Consider the following 24,538-nt stretch of genomic DNA (forward strand, 5'->3'; position numbering starts at 1 on the left):
TAATTCTGAAAAAGGATTTCATTTTTATTAAAAACATTAAAAAGGACCAACCATTCAGGTATGTTTTTCACATAAATAATATTTACTCCCTGGCATTATGCCATCTCATAACTCATCAGGTCTATGATGTACATAGATATACAGTCCGGTGCACATCAAAAGTCTGAAGGTACTCTGTTGCAATACCCCAAACCACCTAAACATTTCGGAGAATTCTTATAAAAATCCACCTCCTTCTGTGTTATCAAAAAGCAATTACTAGTATCTGATTGGCGGAGACTGATATTTATTTCAGCAATGGCTGCATTCTCCAGAAGTTCTGTAACTGGTCTGGCTGATATTGACAGTCACCTTCACTCCTCCCATTGAGCACAACATATTAGGTAAGTATCAGTCAGGAGGTGGCCGGCTGGAGTTGGCCACGATGCACATAATCCAAGGCAGTAGCAATGGTCCTCATATCCATTTCAATACTCCGTGCCCAGTTCTCAACATCACCAATTTCCTGAAGAAATAAAATACAGGGACATGGTTACAGTCGCATATAACTTGGAAAAATTCAACAGCTTTGCTTCAAGTCTAATTTTGAAAACACACACAGGCCTAGTCATAGGGGTGTCACACTCAAAAGCAGTAAGCCATCTTAAATATGTTTTGCTTTTCTGCAAATATATAGAAGATGTGTCGTTTATACTGTATGAGAACAAATTAAGATCAAACACAGACAGAACTAATTCAAAGAGAGAGGGTTTAGTGACAAGTAAAAGAGCAAACCACCAAGCCATGGGAAATAAGAGACAACTGAATCCTGAAGAAACAGAGGACTGCTAATACAACTGTCATTTCACATTCAGCTGTATTATCACCACATATCAGTGTGCCTGTGAAAAGATTAAAAATGCGGATGATGGTGACTGTTCTAGCTAATTCAAACCAAAATGGTGCATGTTTCATGCTACCACATGAGACAGAAAAAGCTTTCATTACTTTTTTCTTTAAAGCATATACTCAAAGAAGCCCCAATAGACTGTTATTGCATCGAAATTTATAAACTGTGCTTCATGCTGTTAATTTTGAGCATGATTGGCCAAACTCTGGTTTTACCAAATTATTAATATTGGTTATAAAACTGAATCCAGACTGAAAGGCATGACGAATGATTAGCTGCTGCTAGTTGCAGTAGTGAAGGGGGTGGTGATGCTTTGAGACTAACATGAAGGAACAAAAGGATTACAAATGAGCAAATTTTAATCAGCTCAGCTTGTGAGAAATGACTGGGAAACAAGTTGATCCCAATCAGCTGGGCAGCTTACGAAACCTTCTTACAAAATTGTTTGGAGAGTTTAGTCTCTAAATAGGTGGACAAATATCAAACATTTTGTTGGAGATTATCATTCCTTCTACAACATCTAGGAGTTTATATTTTGGAGAATGGGGCTGCTATAACAATCGTCAGTGTCATCCCACTTTTCACTAATTAGTGGTGACAAAACAAGTAGAACTGGCAATCAAAAGCAATTGCAAAAGACCAGCAGAATAACACTGAGCAGTACAATTACAATTACTAACCAGAAGAGGGCAGCATTTAACAGGCAACTAATCTGCAAAAAAAAAAAAAAAAAAAAAAAAAAACCACACTAACAAACTAGAAACAAAAAGAAAAGAAAAATAGATTCAGATGGAATTATTAAAAAATACTGAAATCCAGTACACTCATGATATGGAAATATAAATAAAAATGCCTACTTGTTAAACTGTTTCATTTTTGCAAACTGCAAAGTAAGGAACTTAAGATTTGTTTATTTTGTTTAAGTGTGGCACTTGATAGCCAGACTGTATAAGGAGTAAACTTTTTTGAGCTTGACCTATCAAGAGAAACAATAGTAAAAACAATTATTATTATTATTATTTATTCCAACTAAAATATTTTTTAGTGTGCAAACCACTCTTCTCTAGCTGACCTGAAATCATCATTATCATATGAAAATTCCATGAAGGAAACCATTTATACTGTTATCAATGATATTACTCAAACCGGACCTGGAGCCTCATGCATAATGCTGTGTGTAGAATTCACACCTAAACATGGCATATAGACAAAAGCAGAACTGTACGTATGCACAAAAAAAAATCCAGATGCATGAATCTATGCATACGCCAACTTCCATGTTCTTCCACTACATAAATCCTGGTCAGTGTGAAAAGTAACGCACGGACATGGGGCCTGCCGCCACTCCCCTCTCCTCCCAGAATTACACCTCTTTGAATATGCAAATCAATATGAATAGCCCTTTAGCTGAGCACTCTATGAAAAGACAATGGCAAAATCGCGGGGGAAAAATAGAAAAATTTTAGAGAATACCAAGTGGAGGCAAGGAAAAATGTACTATTTGTTGGTTTAAATAGTGGTATAAACAACAAAAGGAAGTTGATTGAGTGACATAAAGTGTCAGAGAAACTCAAAAGCTCAAGTTCGCAAAGTCGCACAGTGCCCGAAATAAAAAAAGAAGTTGCCAGATATCAAAGTCGCCGTGAAAAGGTGAGTTGCAGCCCACCATCTGAGTGTCATATAGAAGCTTATTAGGGTACAGAGAAAAGACAAAAAATAGGCACACAGTGGCAAAGAAAAAAAGAAAGCTTGAAATGCCAACTTAAATCTCAAACTTTCTACTTTAATCACATAGTTTATTGTGTCATTAAAGTAGAACATCATAAACTACATCTTAAAAATCGTTTAATTTACTAGTTTCTCAAATACCATTGTAACTAAAATAGCACGTTAAATGATTTGTATTGTATGTGTTCTTCTATGTGTGTGAATTACTATGTGCTTCTTAAACGAGCTTTCTCTTCCTCCGACAGGACACAGAATCCATTACATTCATGATATTACAGCTCTCTGAATTAATGAAATACTGAGATGTATACTTGATATAATTTTCATGATGATAGGAATTAAAGCATGTTATTAAAGATGGGAACACAGTGGCGCAGTGATAGTGACAAACTGGCACCCCATCCAGAGATTGTTTCTGCCTCACGCAAGATGCTTGCTGTGCTGTGCGACCTTCAATGAAAACATTTATTGCAGCAGTACTGTCTCTTTCAAACGTACTAACCTCCTATTCCCATCATTCCTTTTCCAAATACCCAATCACCACACAATCAGCTCTGTAGATGTCAAGCCATCCGTAAGCTTAGAACGCAGATTCCTCAAAACTCTTAAGGAACATTGAAATATCTTCATAGTACGTTTAATTATTCTATCCATCTATCCATTCAGTGTCGCGCCAGCCCCAGCAAGAATATAGCGCTGCAACATGCTTAATTACCACCAATATAGATTATTTAAATGAAGTTAAAGTTTAATCTGTTGTGGTCTTTGGCTGGCTTGTCATCCCAGCCAATACCCCCAGGTTGCCAGATGGAGGTGTCCCGAAGACCAGCAGGGAGTGATGGACTATGTAGTTTTTATACACGACCCTGCTGGATACCACAGGGGCTGCAAGAGGGAGCTGCAGGGAGGGCCGAAGAATCATTTGTGCCCTATAACCCGGAAGTACATCAAAGGAAGAGCAACGTGCTTCCGGGGTGAGACGGAGGATTCGTACCTGACCCGGAAGTGATAGAGAATCACGTGGACTGGGGATTGGAAACACTTCTGGGTCAGGGAGGATAAAAGGACTGTGGGAGCTCCCAGACGGCAAGATGAGCTGGGTGGAAGGGTGGCAACGCGTCTGGGAGTCGGAGGATTGTTTATTGTAGCGATTATTGTTTGGTTTATGAGTATACTGGAGGAGAGGGTGCTTTGTGCACTGTGGCATTTAAATAAAGTCATCATTTAGACTTTTATTTGGTGTTCGGAGTCTTGGACAGGGGTTCTAGGGAGCGATACAGCCCTAATCTGTCACAGTGGCGTAGTCGGGCAGGATTCTCTGGCCGTCCTTTTGGCAAAGGACCAGTACATACATTTTCTGTGGGCAGAGAACCCCAAGACAACGGCATTCAGCCTCACCACAACATCACCAGAGCCTACCTTCACCAAGTCCAGAATGGGAAGAAAGAAGGGTAAGCAGAGCGACAACGCCAGCGGGAGAGCCATGTTTGAAATGGCTGACGCTCGGGAGGAGTCATGGAGTGGCCTTACAAGTCCGGAGAAACCTCCAGGTACCAGAAATCACTCTGGAGGTACGTGCCGGGAACGTCATTGACAACCTGTTTAAAATAACACACTTTGTCCCATGCATGTACCTCGGAGATGATCACCTGGAGGCTCCGCGGGAGAAATGAGACTGTCCTGAAGACGATGGCACGCTCTTGTTCGAGCCAGGGCACATGGGAGAAGACTTCCGCATGACAGCGGCCAGCGAGGGACACGTTAGCAGTCCCAGTGCTTTCTGGGAAAGAGGAGGTCCGCGTCCTGCTGTTTGCGCCTTCAAACCCGAAGACACGGACTTGGACTTTCCGAAGGGGAAGGGGGAGGCGAGCGAAGCACCACTCAACCCAAAAGAAGGTAAGGAGGGCCGAGAAATGGCTGATTGGGATGTCGGAAAATTAATTAAGACAGACCGCAGCTTGCCGAAGAAGGCGACCCGGCCCTCAACCAAAAAGAACTCCAATTCCCAGAAGCCTCCGTGAGACCCGTCAGAGTACGTGCCAGAAGCGGGCATGCTTATTGGCTCCCGGCCGGCAGGTAAGGCAAAGGAGGAAGTAAGCCTACCGCCGGTCGAATTAATTAACTCTTTGGACTTGCGGGAACTCGAGAAGTTAATCGAGCCCGTAAATAGTTTCTTGCAGATCCTGGAGAACATTGAGAGGATCGTTGGGGAGTTGGGAGTAGCAGCCAAAGCGCCGTTGGAGAAGGTGAGGAGCTACATGCAGTGACTTGGTGGGGAGCCACCCGTAATACATGATGCGGCGGTACAGGTAAGCGAGACCCGTACCGTAAATAAAGAAATAGGGACGCAGAGTGAAAAGGGCCCACGTTTAATCAATAGCGGGTGCCAGACAAATGTGTGCCCTACAAGAGAGGTTGGACCGTTAACCGAGTGGCCGGGGGAAGGGCCGATCAATCCAGAGCAGCTAGACAGTGCTGACTCCCGGAGCGAGGCAGCCCTAAAGACGCTGCCACCGGTCATTTATAAAACAAAATGGGTGCAGACAGTAAAGGATCTCTCTTTATCTCATAGAGAGACTCAGACTATGGACAAGCCCCAGATGAAACAGGAGATCAATAAAATAAAACAGGGGTCTCCTGACAAGTTGGAAAGGGGCCATAAAAATACAAAGGCGGCTGGGGATTCTCCTCAGTGGAGAAAGGGGTGGGGCCAGAAGTACCCAGGTGCTTCAAGTCCCACAGAGAGAGACTACCAAGGGGACTGCAGCTGTGCTATGAATGCCGCAGGCCAGGCCATGAATGGAGAGGTTGTCCTAGGAGGACAAGGGTGCAAAGCAATCATTCTTATATTGTTCCTCCTGGAGGAATCCACTTAGTAGTCTAAGTGGGCTACTACTGGAGGATGATGGGTCATCAGCATACTATTTGTTATCTGCAATTACAGACTGACTTTAGTATATACACAGAGTAGAGGAGGTCAAGGAGGCTTCACAACTACATTTTCCCAACATGTGTTATTGCATGTTGGGAATGACAGGAGATCCTAGACATGAGTAAACCTGGAGTGTACAATGATTCAACAGCTTAATTCTGTTGCTGATGCTGAAACAGGCCTGACCTTGGGTTTTCTTCAAGAGATGTCCTGCCATGATGGAATTCTGCAGCCCATCTGCTGGCTATGGCATAAGAGGTCCTGATACATGTTGATTAGGTAAGAATGAATCTTTGAAGGGGTATTATTGGTTATCATTGGGTAAATGCTACTTTTTTCTAGACTACTGTTTTTGGGGGAGAGAGAAATAATGAGCAAAATAAATCCAGAGCTTCAATCACCCACATACTTACCATTTATAAGAGTCTGGGCAAAAAAAAGGTTTAGTCTGAAAACAACATATTTAAAACTTCTGACCGTGTTTACTTTACAGAAGGATAAAAATGCATGTGGCACAGATTAACCAGCTTTGCTATCATCAGCAGTTTGTATTTGAAACGAATCCTTTCAAATGTATGGAAGAACATATATGAAGGGGAAAAAAACAGGCCATAATTATGATGGTACATTAGTTTTTAATCTTTTATACATTACTTTGTACTTGAATAGTCTTATCTCTTAACAGCTAACAACTGATCACTCTGGTTTCAAGCAGATGAAAGATATTTATTCTTTTTACTATGGTATGGCTCAGTAATGTAAAAAACAATTCCATAATGGCAATGAGCCATCACATTACAGGTGGATAATACAAAAGAGTCATGTAGGTAGCACTATTATGTTTTTTTTCCTGGAAAATTTTGTAGTGACAAGCAAAGCTCTCAAATAATCAGTCAGTGAATGTGACCATATGACTCAAGGTTTAATATGCAGCTGGTTCTGAATGATCAAGAACTGCTTCTCATTGCATAGTAATCTCACAGGGAAAATTGATCTCAGAAATATGTTAGCAACAATAGAACAAATAACTATGAGTCATCAAATGCAGTAGTCAAAAGTATTTGATCTATACTACTGCAGCTCTCAAGTTTTACTCACTACATGTGCAGCGAATGCTATTGTACTTAAATATGACTCATATTTAACATCAAAAGTGGGCAATAAGCTACCAGTACTAATCTTGCAGGCACGCTGTATTATCAGGAAAGCATTCAAATTAGACTGCTACAAACCCATTAAATCCTACAAGCCAACTGTGTTTGAAGATCACTAAAATATGTAACTCTAAAATCAGTGGAGTCTACATAAGCCTCAAAATGTAACACACTGATGTACAACATTACTTGGCAAGGCTGCAGTACTACCCTTCTTAAAATGCACGGAAATGGCAATACCATGGTTGTTAACAGAGCTTACTCAACTCTGAGTAGAGGAAAGAGTCAGTCAAGCTGTAAAGAAGTACAGATCACTGATACTTAAACACATAAATTAGGTCTTCTTACCTTTAGTGCCTGATTAAAATTCTCCACCATACTGATCCATTGAGCAGTTTGTTTAGCAAACTGGCTAGCCTGGATCTGCAATGTTTTCACTTCATGATCAAGTTTGCGCTGGTTGACATAGGCTTGAGCCACTCTGAAGAAATGGAGAGAAGAAGATTGTTTATTTGAAAGGATAATTGTATATTCTCTGCAAACAACATGCAGAAGACTCACAGGACACTAAAAAAATATGGTCAAAATTTAAAAAAGGTGAAAAAAAATGCAATGTACCATTGCATCATTTTTTGTCACGAAATAGGCATTGACAACTTTTCTATATGTCAATAGACGACACATTGCAAATATAAGCAATGCTGCAGAGACTTCCATACAAAAGCACAATCTGTGAACATTTTCCTATTTAAACTTATTATTATGGCACACTACAAATTAGAGTGGCCTATCCAATTCCATTTGATAGGGACACTTTTTTTTTTTTACAAAATTATATAAGCAAAGAGAAAGTGGAAAACAAGAGACCTCAGTTGAAATCGCTTGCCAAATCAGCTGTAGCATTCACAAACATCAACACTGTCCCGATTCTCCAATATTCATTTCTGCTGCAACAAAGCTCCACAAGCATAAGAAAACAAGGCTGATGTATCCGAAAATTATAGCGGATGCAAAGCATCAAAATATCATCTCACCTCCATGGTTATCTAATATGGAACACTTTTTGTTTTTTTTACTTTACATTTTACTGAAAATGCAGAAAGCCAACCGTTAACAAGCATGTCATGGCAATGTATGCTTGTATAGATAAATACTATGTACTGTAAAAGCGTGTAACAAAATTGAAAATATTAAACATTGTAAAATCTAGTATTGTGCGATAGCACTACTAACAATAAGTCATAGCTCATCTCACAAGGACTCTCCAAGACTTACACTTAGACAATGTATAGATGTGTCTGCTGTATACCATAATTGAGAATTCCCAGTCTTACTGTGGGGATTGCCAAGATAAAAATTTGTTGTAGAAATGTAGTTTAGTTAGGTGCAGTAAAATGAGTATCTATAGTTGTAACATATCTCTACTCAGAAAAATGTTTCAGTCCAATTTCAACTTTAATTTCTGTAAACTATAAAGGTAAAAAGGAAAGTGCAATACCTAACAATTGTGAAAAAATGTATTATACAGTATATTAATATAATCAGAATAAGAATGCAACCAAGTATTGCCATGATATTGTCTTATCAAGGTTGTTGGTTTGCGTTTTGGTGATGCAGACAACAATGGATCCCATAAGACTGAGCTTTACTACTTTTAACAGACCCAGAAACACACACAATAAACTTGGGCTTAGCATCCTAACTTTAACAGATCTAACAGGACCAGCATTGTACCTGGAATCTACCAGGACTCAAACTGCATGTAGTCTGCTGTTTGTGGTTATAACAACATCAAACTGCTTGCAAAGTTCATTAGCTATATTTTTAAATGAAAGATTACCATTTTTTCAAAATCAGAGGGCAGTACACTACTTCTACGTGACGAGATGATGTACAAGGAAAACATTACAGAGCAGTCTATAATTTACACAACAATATAAATCATTCTTAGAGCTTGTATTTCTTTTTCTGTTGGAATCAAGCAAGCCAAGGTGATTTCACCATTTTTCCTACTGTTATATACGGGAAAAAGAGTTCCACATCATGAACAACCACCTTAAGACGTTTAAGTCTTCACCCAAATGCTGTAGACATTTACTACAAAATAAAACCTCAGGTGTTATCTGACATTTCTAAAATGACACACTCACCGAGACCTGCCGTGGCGCCATTCAATCCCAACTTTGCTTAAGCTTATTTTACATAGTCTATTTTTGACCCCATGTTAAAAGTTACACTGACAGATGCTCGTTTTGCTCAGGCGCAGAACCACTCCTGTGGTGTCATATTCAGAAAAAAATATATTAATAGCCAAGAGTAGCATTATCTTTCAATGTGGGAGAGATTCACTAATTTACAAGCTAAAACAACATGCTTTTAAGAATGTATCAAGCATCTTGAAGCAATCCAAAGCCCTACCTTAAAATGAAATAGATCATTTAAACACATTTTTGGTTAACACAAATCTGTTTAAAAAAATTGTGATGACCTTGTATTGAAATTGGTAGTCACAGGTGTCACTCATTAAAGAAACTGTTTTCATGAAAAGGCTCCAGTGTTCACAACCTCTAAATTTTTCACTAACCAATGCAGGCATAGACAAAAGGGCACAGTAAACTTCAAGAAAACAACCAATCAATAAACTAGAGCTGCTTCATCTACTATGATGTACAGGAGTCAAGGTGCTAAGTATTAACACTTCAGGCAGGAGGCCAGAAGTTGAATAGCAGTCTCTTGGCCAGAATATGCCTACTGAGAATGCAAAAGGAAACGATTCACTGCTGCCAAGTTTTTTAAGGGAGCTATGGGCCCATTTTATAATGGTATAACTTGTATAATAACTTCCAGAAGAAAATTTAATTAATTTTAAATCAGAACAACCTGCAAATTAAGCAAAGTTCCTTGCAACAATACATAGCCAATACTTGTGGTCCACTCTGGTGTAGGCCAATTCACACCCTTAAATTGAAACTACTCACCATGGAAAACTGCATGCCATGCCTTTACATGCACAGCAGATGTTCCTTACAGTAAGCATTTAACTTCAATAAGCAATAAACTCCACCATGCATCTGGTATCTTTCCTCAAGCAGATTATTTGCACATTTTTTGTCACTTTGTAAATACTTAAATTTGATGTTAAAACTTTTAAATGTGTATGCTTTAGCTATATTCACTGCACTAAAATTCTAGCCATTCATTTGCAAAACACATATAATCCAATAAGAACTATAGCCTAGCCCTGCAACACTTGGGCTAAAATTCTGTCCAAAGTTGGTCCTTGTCTTAAGGGCACACACATCCACTTACATTAGTTAAACCATTTAGCTGATGAATGCTAGATTGATTGATGAGTAATGTCATGTCTTTAAAATGCAGAGAAGACAAAAATAAAAAAAATAAATCCACATACCCAGTTCTCTGGAGCTGTGAGGCAGCAGCACTAACAATATGTCCCACTACCTCTTTGTTATTGTGATAGTAGATTTTACAGTTGTATTCAATTTTTAATTGTCTTCCCCCCCACACAGTACATGTGTGAACTGCATGGTATAATCTACATTTAAAATGGTACATCCCTGACATAAGAATAGTCTAAAAACAAAATCAACTGATGATTTACTTGTATTGCAATTTACTGAATGCCATACAATGTTACAAATAAAATATTTAAATCAGTGATAACCCAGTAAACCCGATTTGCATTCATACAGTGGCTTGCAAAAGTATTCGGCCCCCTTGAACTTCAATCATTCAACATTTATTTATATAGCACATATTCATACAAAAAAAATGTAGCTCAAAGTGCTTTACAAAATGAATAGAAAAATAGAAGACACAATAAAAAATAAACATAAGTCACCATTAATTAACATAGAATAAGTAAGGTCCGATGGCCAGGGTGGACAGAAAAAACAAAAAAAAACTCCAAACTTTTCCACATTTTGTCACATTACAGCCACAAACATGAATCAATTACATTGGAATTCCACGTGAAAGACCAATACAAAGTGGTGTACACTTGATAACTGGAACGAAAATCAAACATGATTCCAAACATTTTTTACAAATAAATAACTGCAAAGTGGGGTGTGCGTAATTATTCAGCCCCCTTTGGTCTGAGTGCAGTCAGCTGCCCATAGACATTGCCTGATGAGTGCTAATGACTAAATAGAGTGCACTTGTATGTAATCTAATGTCAGTACAAATACAGCTGCTCTGTGACGGCCTCAGAGGTTGTCTAAGAGAATATTGGGAGCAACAACACCATGAAGTCCAAAGAACACACCAGACAGGTCAGGGATAAAGTTATTGAGAAATTTAAAGCAGGCTTAGGCTACAAAAAGATTTCCAAAGCTTTGAACATCCCACGGAGCACTGTTCAAGCGATCATTCAGAAATGGAAGGAGTATGGCACAACTGTAAACCTACCAAGACAAGGCCGTCCACCTAAACTCACAGGCCAAAAAAGGAGAGCGCTGATCAGGAATGCAGCCAAGAGGCCCATGGTGACTCTGGACAAGCTGCAGAGATCTACAGCTCAGGTGGGGGAATCTGTTCATAGGACAACTATTAGTAGTGCACGGCACAAAGTTGGCCTTTATGGAAGAATGGCAAGAAGAAAGCCATTGTTAACAGAAAACCATAAGAAGTCCCGTTTGCAGTTTGCCACAAGCCATGTGGGGGACACAGCAAACATGTGGAAGAAGGTGCTCTGGTCAGATGAGACCAAAATGGAACTTTTTGGCCAAAATGCAAAACGCTATGTGTGGCGGAAAACTAACACTGCACATCACTCTGAACACACCATCCCTACTGTCAAATATGGTGGTGGCAGCATCATGCTCTGGGGGTGCTTCTCTTCAGCAGGGACAGGGAAGCTGGTCAGAGTTGATGGGAAGATGGATGGAGCCAAATACAGGGCAATCTTGGAAGAAAACCTCTTGGAGTCTGCAAAAGACTTGAGACTAGGGCGGAGGTTCACCTTCCAGCAGGACAACGACCCTAAACATAAAGCCAGGGCAACAATGGAATGGTTTAAAACAAAACATATCCATGTGTTAGAATGGCCCAGTCAAAGTCCAGATCTAAATCCAATCGGGAATCTGTGGCAAGATCTGAAAACTGCTGTTCACAAATGCTGTCCATCTAATCTGACTGAGCTGGAGCTGTTTTGGACAAGGATTTCAGTCTCTAGATGTGCAAAGCTGGTAGAGACATACCCTAAAAGACTGGCAGCTGTAATTGCAGCAAAAGGTGGTTCTACAAAGTATTGACTCATGGGGCTGAATAATTACGCACACCTGACTTTTCAGTTATTTATTTGTAAAAAATGTTTGGAATCATGTACGATTTTCGTTCCACTTCTCACGTGTACACCACTTTGTATTGATCTTTCATGTGGAATTCCAATAAAATTGATTCATGTTTGTGGCTGTAATGTGACAAAATGTGGAAAAGTTCCAGGGGGCCGAATACTTTTGCAAGCCACTGTATTTATCAAGCATCTCAGAGTAGGAAAACGGTCCTAACTAGCTCAAAACTCTCAGAGTGACACAAATTTGATCCTAATCTTAGAGGAGGAGTAGGAGTAAAAGCATTTTTCCTAATTAAGAAAACTACTTCTAGCTTCACCAGAATTTAGAAGACATCATTAACTGACCTAACTCACTAAGAACTACCAGAAGATGACTTCAGGGAGAGATCTGCATGCACATTCCCAGAAAGGATACCGGTACATGTTTAAGAAATACCGGACAACAATAAACTCATAAAAAGATGTCAGTTTGACAGAAATGGAATATTATTCCTAACAAATCTTGTACATTACGTGACCGTCCATTTACACAGAGACCACTTGATGTTGGCCAAAATTAAATTGTAACGTTATGTGTAAAAACGTCACACAGATATGCGGAGCTCTGCATTTCACAAGCCCCAAGAGCAGGTTCAAGAAGGAAAGCAAAGTCTCCTGAGGCACTGGAAAAATACAGCCTCACAGAAGGTAAGAGGAGATCCCAGAGAGGGACATGGTACTGCACAGTGGAAGATGATAGGGACACTGGAATAGTGACTGACTGTAGAAACAGCACCAGAAGAGTGGTGACTAGTTTCAGGCACTGCTAAATAAATACACCCGTTAAATAAAATGTGCCCATTACTGAACTTTATTCTCATTAGGTGTGCATCTCACTCTTTCCATCTCTGCGCTTCTTAAATTATTCTTTATGCTATTGCAAAGTGGAAACAGTTACATGTAGCTTAAAGCAATATCCCATTCTTATGTTTTTCTTCTTCTTCTACTTTTATTATTATATCTTTGTTGCACAGCCTTAGCGTTAAATCAGAAAACTACAAAACGTCAATGTAACTTCCAATTTGTAGCGAAGGGTGGCATGAAGTTGTGACATCATTCACTGTCAAATGTGTTCTCCTCCTACTCATGCTGGCATTTACACTACGATACTTTGTAAATGCTACTTACGTTATATTCTGAGGTAGGACATTTTATCATTTTAATGTGACTTTCACTGCAATTTTAAGGATTAATTCTGAGCCGCTTGATAAATACATGCCCCAATATTTGATAATTAATGGATGTAACATTATGCAAGAAAGCAAAAAAATATATATCAGTAAATAGACTTACATTTTCTTTCACAGACAAGGATATTCATTCTTTAATAGAACTGCCTTTTGGCCTAGGGGTTTATGTTCCATTGTGGAGTAATAATGAGGCATAATTACTGCATGTTAAGTGTAAATGTTTGGATTATAAAATTATTTAAATTTCCCTTACATATAAAAGTACATTTAAAATACCAAATCTTACTCCTGGAACCAGACCCAGTGGTGTTTGCTGACTCACATAGTCCTGCCGTGTTCAGCCCAGAAGGAATCATATTTTAACGCTATGTGAGCTTGCCACCCACAACAGAAACGGTTTTGCTTAAGTGCAATGCCTATCAGGTGACATACATTAGTTTGGCACATTGATTGCTTTGCAACCAGGTTCTTTTCTGGAGTGTGGATTCTGTTCTACTATGGAATTTCCTTCATACAAGATATGTATCACAGGTGTGGAAATACATACAGGGTCATAGGTGGGTGCTTTACAATTGTAATTTGTACTGGAAGATGAGAAGTTTACTTCTGATGTTAATTGTGAATTACAAAAAAAACTGGTTGCACATATGCACCTAATAATTCATAATATTCTGTATTTTCAGACAGAGTGGATTAGATGCTTGAGAGGATATGGATTACTAACTCAGCAGTCTAAGATACTGAAATGCTTACTTGAAGAACAATCAGAGATGCCTCAAGGGGAGGGACTGGAAAGAAGTGCCTGTCTGACACAAATGTTACTGATGAATTGTTAATAGGGTTCAACGCTAGTCACTTGTCCATAACACATTTTGTTCCAATAAAAAGGTTGCTTATAAGTCTACATAAGATCAAGAGTTTTTTTTAAGAGAAGGTTTAATGATCATGTTTACATCGAAGACATCTGCACTGAAGTGTCATTTACGAATGGCCAGGTAAAGAAAGGTGCCAAGCCATCAACTAACTCTTTCTTGGCTGTTTAGTTGGCTCTGACAGAAGCAGTGTCTAATGAACCTACCTGGCAAACCCAAACAGCAGTGGTAGTGTATTGGGAAGAGCTAGTAGATGCCTTTGGTTGGAATACACCTAGCTTTCACCTCTTGTGGAATGGAGAAAATTTATTCTCAATCCTTATCCCTCATAGACTCTATTAAATACTTCAGTAGTGGAAGAGCTAAGTCCAATAAGCTGATTGATGGGAACAAACCAGAAGTGTAAAATAATGAAGTAACTACTTTGTTACTTAAGCACCTTTTTTTGTCTATTTGTTATTTACTTGATAAAATTTCATTTAGGGCTACGGTTTCAGTATATTTTTATGTCAGATAGCATACTATTTGCTTCACTATATTTTCCAGCAAATCCTTGTTACTCATTACATATACCAACCTAATAAAAAAAAATAAAATTTCACAAAAACAGACCTATCAGGTGTATTATCAGCTTATAGTTTAAAATTGCTTAAAAACAGCCAATAGAATAGACACATAGATATATGCCATATATCATTCAAAAACAAAAGAGCAATAGTGCGCCTTCCATTTATCATTTAGTAGGCCATTCCCATGCTTCCTGGCCACTGTTAAGACATGGAAACTGAGTAGGCACTTTCCCCACAATCATGCTTGAAAACCACATCTAAATAATTTTCTGTTTTCAAATTTGCCATCAAATTTAAAAAGAACATGTAACATGTAAGTAAATGTTTATTTCCTCTTATCTTATATGTAGCCCTTGAAGCACCAAAAAGCAGTGACTTTTTAATTTGTGCAAACAAGATATTATGGGCACAAGTAACATCTTGAGACTGTGTGTTATATACAGTTAGGTGCATAAATATTTGGACAGAGACAACTTTTTTCTAATTTTGGTTCTGTACATTGCCACAATGAATCATTATTCATAAACGCAGTGTTAATATTTGTGATCAACTATCTATTAGATTGAGAGAGACATACCAACCAGATGAACACACAGACATTTATCCTTTTGATAAGTTGGTATGTACAGTGTGTATATACTTAGGTGCATAAATATTTGGACAGAGACAACCTTTTTGTAATTTTGGTTCTGTACATTACCACAATGAATTTTAAATGAAACAACTCAGAAACAGTTGAAGTGCAGACTTTCAGCTTTAATTCAGTAGGTTGAACAAAAAGATTGCACAAAAATGTGAGGCAACTAAAGCATTTTTTAACACAATCCCTTTATTTCAGGGGCTCAAAAGTAATTCGACAAATTAAATAACTGGTAATAAAATGTTCATTTCTAATACTTGGTTGAAAACCCTTTGCTGGCAATGACAGCCTGAAGTCTTGAACTCATAGACATCACCTGATGCTGGGTTTCCTCCTTTATAGTACTCTGCCAGGCCTTTACTGCAGCGGCTTTCAGTTGCTGTTTGTTTGTGGGCCTTTCTGTCCGAAGTTTAGTCTTAACAAGTGAGCATGCATTTCAATTGTTTAAGATCAGGTGACTGACTTGGCCATTAAAGAATTTTCCACTTCTTTGCTTTAATAAACTCCTGGGTTGCTTTGGCTGTATGCTTTGGGTCATTGTCCATCTGTATCATGAAACACCGCCCAATCAATTTGACTGCATTTAGCTGGATTTGAGCAGCAGTATGTCTCTGAACACCTCAGAATTCATTTGGCTGCTTCTGTCCTGTGTCACATCTTCAATATACACTAGTGTCTCAGTGCCACTGGCAGCCATGCACGCCCAAGCCATCACACTGCCTCCACCGTATTTTACAGATGATGTAGTATGCTTTGGATAATGAGCTGTTCCACGCCTTCTCCATACTTTCTTCTTGCCATCATTCTGGTAGAGGTTGATCTTGGTTTCATCTGTCCAAAGAATGTTTTTCCAGAACTGTGCTGGCTTTTTTAGATGTTCTTTAGCAAAGTCTAATCTAGCCTTGCCTTTCTATTCTTGAGGTTTATGAGTGGCTTGCACCTTGCAGGGCCCCTCTGTATTTACTTTCATGCAGTCTTCTCTTTATGGTAGACCTGGATATCAATACGCCTACAACCTGGAGAGTGTTGTTCACTTGGTTGGCTGTTGTGAAGGGGTTTCTCTTCACCATGGAAATGATTCTGCGATCATCCACCACTGTTGTCTTCCGTGGACATCCAGGTCTTTTTGCGTTGCTGAGTTCACCGGTGCTTTCTTTCTCAGGAGGTACCAAACTGTAGATTTTGCCACTCGTAATATTGTAGCAATTTCTCGGATGGGCTTTTTCTGTTTTTGCAGCTTAAGGATGGCTTCTTTCACTGTCATGGCTCCTTTGACTGCATGTTGTCTGTTCACAGCAAAATCTTTCATATGCAAGCACTACACCTCAAATCAACTCCAGGCCTTTTATCTGCTTAATTGTTAATGACATAATGACAGACTTGCCCACACCTGCCCATGAAATAGCCTTTGAGTCAATTGTCCAATTACTTTTGAGCCCCTGAAATGTAGGGATTGTGTTAAAAAAATGCTTTAGTTGCCTCACATTTTTATGCAATCTTTTTGTTCACCCCACTGAATTTAAGCTGAAAGGTCTGCACTTCAACTGCATCTGAGTTGTTTCATTTAAAATTCATTTGTTTTTTCCATCTTTGTCTATTAGGTAAGATCAAGCCTTTTTTATCTTCTAGGGATCTTGAGAAAGCTACTCATGTAACTCGCTGTATTCTGGGATTAACAAATCCCTGATACACAGGTTACAGTTGGTCCAGAATGCTGCCGCTCGCTTTCTGGTTGGGGCAAGAAAGTATGACTCTGTTTCTCCTATTTTAGCTTCTTTACACTGGCTGCCTGTTAGTTTTCGAATTGATTTTAAAATCTTGTTGCTACTTTTTAAAATCTTTACATGGGCTTGCTCCTGCCTATTTATCTGAACTGTGTGTTTTACACCAGCCATCCAGAGTGCTTAGATCTTCTGGTCAGTTGTCTCTTGTTGCCCCTCATATCAAATGTAAAACTAAGGGGGACAGGGCCTTTGCAGCTGCTGCTCCTCGCCTGTGGAACTCTTTACCTCATCACATAAAGGAGTCGTCTACAATTGAACTGACTCCTTCAGTAATACTGGTGGTTTCCTCATTGTGATTATGTAACATTACTTCTATTTATTATGTATTTTATTTTATGTTCATATATTTTATTTCTATTTATGTTATTTATATTATTTGCTTGTTTTCTTTTATTTTATTTTTGTAAAGCACTTTGGCCACAGGATTCTGCTGTTTTAAATGTGCTATATAAATAAATTGACATTGACATACACTCACCTAAAGGATTATTAGGAACACCTGTTCAATTTCTCATTAATGCAATTATCTAATCAACCAATCACATGGCAGTTGCTTCAATGCATTTAGGGGTGTGGTCCTGGTCAAGGCAATCTCCCGAACTCCAAACTGAATGTCAGAATGGGAAAGAAAGGTGATTTAAGCAATTTTTAGTGTGGCATGGTTTTTTGTGCCAGACGGGCCGGTCTGAGTATTTCACAATCTGCTCAGTTACTGGGATTTTCACGCACAACCATTTCTAGGGTTTACAAAGAATGGTGTGAAAAGGGAAAAACATCCAGTATGCGGCAGTCCTGTGGGCGAAAATGCCTTGTTGATGCTAGAGGTCAGAGGAGAATGGGCCGACTGATTCAAGCTGATAGAAGAGCAACTTTGAACAGAAATAACCACTCGTTAAAACCGAGGTATGCAGCAAAGCATTTGTGAAGCCACAACACGCACAACCTTGAGGCGGATGGGCTACAACAGCAGAAGACCCCACCGGGTACCACTCATCTCAACTACAAATAGGAAAAAGAGGCTACAATTTGCACGAGCTCACCAAAATTGGACAGTTGAAGACTGGAAAAATGTTGCCTGGTCTGATGAGTCTCGATTTCTGTTGAGACATTCAAATGGTAGAGTCAGATTTTGGCGTAAACAGAATGAGAACATGGATCCATCATGCCTTGTTACCACTGTGCAGGCTGGTGGTGGTGGTGTAACGGTGTGGGGATGTTTTCTTGGCACACTTTAGGCCCCTTAGTGCCAATTGGGCATCGTTTAAATGCCACGGGCTACCTGAGCATTGTTTCTGACCATGTCCATCCCTTCATGACCACCATGTACCCATCCTCTGATGGCTACTTCCAGCAGGATAATGCACCATGTCACAAAGCTCGAATCATTTCAAATTGGTTTCTTGAACATGACAATGAGTTCACTGTACTAAAATGGCCCCCACAGTCACCAGATCTCAACCCAATAGAGCATCTTTGGGATGTGGTGGAACGGGAGCTTCGTGCCCTGGATGTGCATCCCACAAATCTCCATCAACTGCAAGATGCCATCCTATCAATATGGGCCAACATTTCTAAAGAATGCTTTCAGCACCTTGTTGAATCAATGCCACGTAGAATTAAGGCAGTTCTGAAGGTGAAAGGGGGTCAAACACCGTATTAGTATGGTGTTCCTAATAATCCTTTAGGTGAGTGTACATTGATCAGACAGCCAAATCCTAACTTATCTCACAGACTACAATACATATAGTCAAAAATGCTGTTACTACTTTACAAGAATACCTCTGAAGAAAACAGTTAAACAATGTTAAATGTACATCCCTCACTTGGGGGTGGTCTTCTTTGTGTTTTTATTTTTTTTTTAAACTCTTTTCACATCCTGTTCCACCCATACCAAAAATGAAGCCCAAGAGTCTTCCCAGAAGTTCACATTCCAAGTTAGCTACTCTTTTCAAATGTTCTCAATTGTCTATTATTCATGCAAAATTATAACACCCCAACTCAATGGTATATTTTAATTAACTTGCTTTTTATTACATGTTTTATTTTACTGTTCAGTAAACAGTATATATTTCTCACTTATAGTTTGTTTATATAAAAAAATAGGATCTTTACCACCTCTAAAGAATTTCTGTTCCAGAAAGGAAATGGCTTTGTTCTTTAAAAATCCAGGATGACTTCTCTTCCTATGACTTTTCCAGCAATTTTCAGTCACATACTTTATTCTTAGCGAGTTAAAGGTAGTTGTGGCATGCTCATGTCATGTGGTGGTCTGATATCCACAACAACTCAGTCCAACTAATCTGTGACTTGCTCCAACAATTGAAAAAAGGTTTTTCACTGTGGCACCAAGTTTCTCAACATAACAACAGCTAAACATAAATGGAGATCTGCATGGTGACTGGTAAATAAATACATCACTGTGCTGTGTATAAGTGACAATAAACTGAAACTTGAAATTGAGAGAATATATAGACTATTATGAATGGATATGATGTTAATTTTCAATAATGCAAGGGAAGTTTCAAATACTTGTCCAAGTAAATGTTCTACTAATTAGATATTTATTTTATACAACTCTGTATATATTTAGTTATTGATTCATTGTTAATCTTACCTAATTTAAATTTTTTTTTCTTTTCTTGCATCTATTTCTTTGATATCTTGTAAAGCACCGAGTTATATCCTGTGTATGAAAATGTGCAACAGAAATAAATGCTCTTGTTGTAGTAATAGTCCCTGGTACTACTGGGAGTTTAGTGACTCCTTCACATATGCATATACTGCAAAACTCACTAATAGCTCTCACAGTGTTCTACTGCTCATCTGCCAGATTAGAAGGATGTGAGATGTATAAATTTGGAAGGATTTTTATTATTTGTTAACTAAAGAATAATAATTAAAAAAGGCCTACCCAACATTAAGGTGGTCCACCAATGCTTCAGTCAGAGCTGTAGCGGCTGCAATGGCCTCCCGCCTGCGCTTCTCTGTAAAAATAACAATCATGAATTGGGGAAAAAAAGGGCCTCTGTAAAGTAGCACAGACTAATTGATGACAAATGCCTTTTGGTAACCTGCTCCTATTTGTAAGTCAAACACGAAAGTGTCAGTGGCAGCCAGCCAGACTCTTAACAGTCAAAAAGACCCGATTAAAGTCTGCACACAGAATAGTAATGAAGAGACAGCCTTCTGCAAAGTGCCTACTGCCATCACCCTGTGACTATCACTCTTCTAAATTCTGCACATAAATCACAAAGAAACCTGATCCTGTCATACTTTGGAATTGTTTATCTTACTGCTAAAACCCAAGTATCTGGGGATTTAACCGATATAACCTTATTGTTTTACCTTCATAAAAGTTTACTTAGAAGATGAATTCTTCTAGTCATTAGAAGCAAGCTACTAGCAGTTCAAGTTCCTGTCACACTACAGTATTATAATAATCCAAAAGTCTTTTGCTATTTTGACACACCAAAAAACTTTCCAGAGAAACTCTTCTTTGCTGTATACACTAAAGGCTGAAAGGTCTCAGCTGCAGAACAAAATTATTTAATTACCAATCCAAGTTCATGAATGAAATAATCTCATGCATGGAAATTAATGTGTAGATCTAAGTCTGTATTACTGCAAGTTACAAAGACACTGCCAATTCTGTACAGCCTACTGAAGATTAAGAATACATTTCTAAATGTACTTTGAGGTTAGAACAATGTATGAGTATTAAAGCAAATCTTGGAAGAAAAACTATTAGCACTGAAACACACATTCAATTTAAACATTTAAATAATCTTGTATCACTTAATTATCAGAACTAACTGGATTCACCTTGAAAAACCAGATGTTAAAGAGAAAAACTAAATTTTCTTTCAACGTTTGTTTTATTGGCCCCCTGTTTAGGACTGTTCCTGCCTTGCCCCCAATGACTGCAGGGATAGGCTTCAGCTACCTTGCGACCCTGTCCTAGATAAGCAGGTTAGGAAGATACAGTAGATGGATAAATGGATAACACTCTGAACATTTAAAGGCAGTATTGCTACACTGAAATATATTCAAAAGATTGAATTTTAATCTTGCGATGGTAAGAAAATAACTTCACAGAACTCCATAAGCTAAAACAAGCTCTAGTTCGGATTCCATGTTTAGATGGATCTCTGAATCATGAAAATTAAAAGGAAGTTCACATACACAGACAGACAAGATATGAAAAGCTACTGTCAGATGACCTGTCAATCTCAAACACTCCAACTCCTAACCAATTACACATGAGCTTTGTGACGAGATGGCACAGCAATGAAAGGTGGTTGTAGTAAGGTTTGGTATACTGGTTATTGCTGACTTTGTTTTATTCTGTCATTTGATTGTGGGAAAAATGTGGAAGGTATGAAATCATATTTCCATAACAAGACATTTCACATGGAAAAATCCCTTATTTCTAAAGAAAAAATCCTCATTTCTAAGAATTCCCCCACATTATATATTGCCCCCCCCACCCCCAAATGGGTTAGCAACCCTGCGATAGACCAACATCCAGTCCGGCGTTAGTTCACCTTTTAAATTTGATGGTCTGGATTTTTGCAACCCTAAACTAGATAAGAAAATGGATGAATAAATATTTAGTTTATTCTGGCCTGAATTTCTGTGCAAATTCAGAAATTTCCTAATTGTACATTTTATTTTTTTAAGAAATTTAGTAAAATGTGTACTACCTGCATATTACAATTTTTAATACTTGGTAGTCTGTTACTTTCATACCACATTTTGTCTTTTTGAATCATTTCTTTATAGATCGATGCAAATGAATGGTTATCATATATAGGTTCAGTCAGTGAAGAAACCCAATTGAATATTGTATGTGTCCATCACCAGGAAGTATTTTTTCCACCTAGAAAATATTTAAAGTAATACAGAACAAGTATCTTTACTAAAATCCAGAAGAATAAATTGTGACTTGTGTCTACCAAAAAATTATTAGGCAGGGGAGAGAGAGATAGAGAGGCAATGTGGCTTCATGGCCAAGGACTTAGTTTAAAACAAACTTGCTGGTTTGGTTCATGCCACTAATTTGTAGCATGACTTTGAGCAAGTCCCATAAATAATATATAAATTTTCATCGTGAAGATGCATTGCACTCTTAAAATGCAGTGGAACAGTATTTCCATCCATCCATCCATCCATCCATCCTCTTCCGCTTATCCGAGGTCGGGTCGCGGGGGCAGCAGCTTAAGCAGAGAGGCCCAGACTTCCCTCTCCCCGGCCACTTCTTCCAGCTCTTCCGGGAGAATCCCATGGCGTTCCCAGGCCAGCCGGGAGACATAGTCCCTCCAGCGTGTCCTGGGTCTTCCCCGGGGCCTCCTCCCGGTTGGACGTGCCCGGAACACCTCACTAGGGAGGCGTCCAGGAGGCATCCTGATCAGATGCCCGAGCCACCTCATCTGACTCCTCTCGATGCGGAGGAGCAGCGACTCTACTCTGAGCCCCACCCGGATGACTGAGGTCCTCACCCTATCTTTAAGGGAAAGCCCAGACTTGTTTTGGGAATAACAGATAACATAGAGCACATTTAACACAAAATGGTACACTACTATAGGACATGACAGGAAAACAAAAGGTTAACTAAACAAAGATGTCATAAAGCATAGAAGGGGTGACCTTGGGTAAAGACATTGGTTGATCAGTGTTTGTAGTGTTTCAAACACAAAGATGGTGAACCTTGGTGCCATAGATAGCAATTGCTTTAGCTATACATTTGGATTGCTTTGTATTTCTGGCCATTGAGAAGAATCTTGGTCTTATTAGCTTTACAGTTTAGCCATATCTAACCTCAGAATATCGAAAGGTATATTGGCATGGACTGTTTTTTTTTTTTTTATAGCCCAGCACATTTTTTAATACTTCAAAAAGTGACTTATTTTACAGTTCGCATTAAAAATATAAAGACAAGGGTTTGAACAGAAATTAATTTGTCACAATGGTTTACTTATCCTCTGTGACTTGTCCTTAGTAACTGAATGGTTTACAGTATATCTACCTTGAAAGACACAAAAAGCAACAAACCACAAAATGATGAGGAAAACAACTGAAATGGCAAATGTAAAAACAAACCTCAGAAGAAAGAACTATCTGTACGTGAAGCTTTTTAATGCAAAGAAGAATAACATAATTACAGTATATAAATTAGACTTGTATTTCTTATTGTTTATGTATTTTTCAGATGCTGTGTGAAATTAAATCCTGGGTCAATGTAACCATACCAGGTGGTCCTAGTACAAGAATCATATGTATTGGGTTTTAATTGTGTTTGCATACTTTTCGACCTTTTTCACTCTTTGATCTACCTTTGCAATTTTATTTACATTTCAAAACCTTTAGTGGAGTTCAGAAAATGGGCTTATGATAGTTTGTGTTAGATACTTCGGGAAACTAAAGATTGGGTATTATATCAATATGATATGCTAATTGAAAGCACCTATTACGGATTTCTAAAAGCAAAAAATGACCAAAAGGCATATGGAATTGTCAGATTACCCCCAAAGAAGTGCATTCTAGGTTACTGTATAAACACATCACTGCAATAGTGTTTTAGAAGTGTCCTGACTGGAGTAAATTAAAAACGATTTAAAAAATGCATATGAAAACTTCGATTAAAGAAATCAGTTGGACTGAAAATCAGCAGCTACAGTTGTACCAGAACTACATGGACTGGTCTGGAAGAATGAAATATCAAACTAAACCTGAGAGTCACAGCCAGGTGCAATATCTTCTTATTGTTTGGTTTCATATAAACGTAATTTTTTCTACTTATAAGTGTATTATTCGTAGTATATGAAAATTTAAAGATGCTCCTACATTATAAGGCAGTTTTATCACACATTAGATTGGACAAAATAAAATATAGAAACATGGGTGGTAAACAAGGAACTTTGAATACGGACTCACTCGAGCCCGCGGATGTGACTTACACAGTAGGCCTCACCGGAAACTAACGGGTTTATGGAGCAGCATTTCTTACCTTGCAATTCTTTCCTCTCATTCTGTTTAGCCTGGTGTTCCTTAAGCAATCGTGAAAGCATAGTTATTTTAACTGTTAGACAGATTAGAAATCCTGACAGCAACGATCGCAGCTGCACATTTAACGCTACCCACCCTGCGGAACTAAACCGCACATGCGCAGCAGAGCTGCAGTCAGGTTTTGGAGCGTGCGTCTCTCTAGTGGCAAGGGTGAGTTGAAACGCATTAGTTTATTATTTTTTTCATGTTATTGAGTTTCTTTATTGTTATTTATTTATATAATTAATTTATTTTAAGTTTATGCATGAAAGGTTATATTTTTAAAATGTTGAAGCAATGTTCATCCTTCCATTTTCTCAACCCTCTCTCTTATCCAGGGAAGGGTCGTGGGGATGCTGGAGCCCATCAGAATCTTTGTC

General features: G+C 38.6%; 1 protein-coding gene across 1 annotated transcript; it reads right to left on the reverse strand.

The window, feature by feature from the left end:
- bloc1s1 (biogenesis of lysosomal organelles complex-1, subunit 1) lies at nucleotides 1-24,300 on the reverse strand. Its single transcript, XM_039747355.1, has 4 exons — nucleotides 24,121-24,300; nucleotides 20,026-20,098; nucleotides 7,052-7,184; nucleotides 1-505 (listed from the first exon to the last, which is right to left on the reverse strand). Exons 1-4 carry the CDS (start codon nucleotides 24,179-24,181, stop codon nucleotides 395-397), a joined length of 378 nt encoding a protein of 125 aa, XP_039603289.1. The 5' UTR covers nucleotides 24,182-24,300; the 3' UTR covers nucleotides 1-394.
- Between the last annotated feature and the right edge of the window lie 238 nt (nucleotides 24,301-24,538).

This window comes from Polypterus senegalus, chromosome 3, assembly GCF_016835505.1.
Source record: "Polypterus senegalus isolate Bchr_013 chromosome 3, ASM1683550v1, whole genome shotgun sequence".
NCBI lineage: Eukaryota > Metazoa > Chordata > Cladistia > Polypteriformes > Polypteridae > Polypterus > Polypterus senegalus.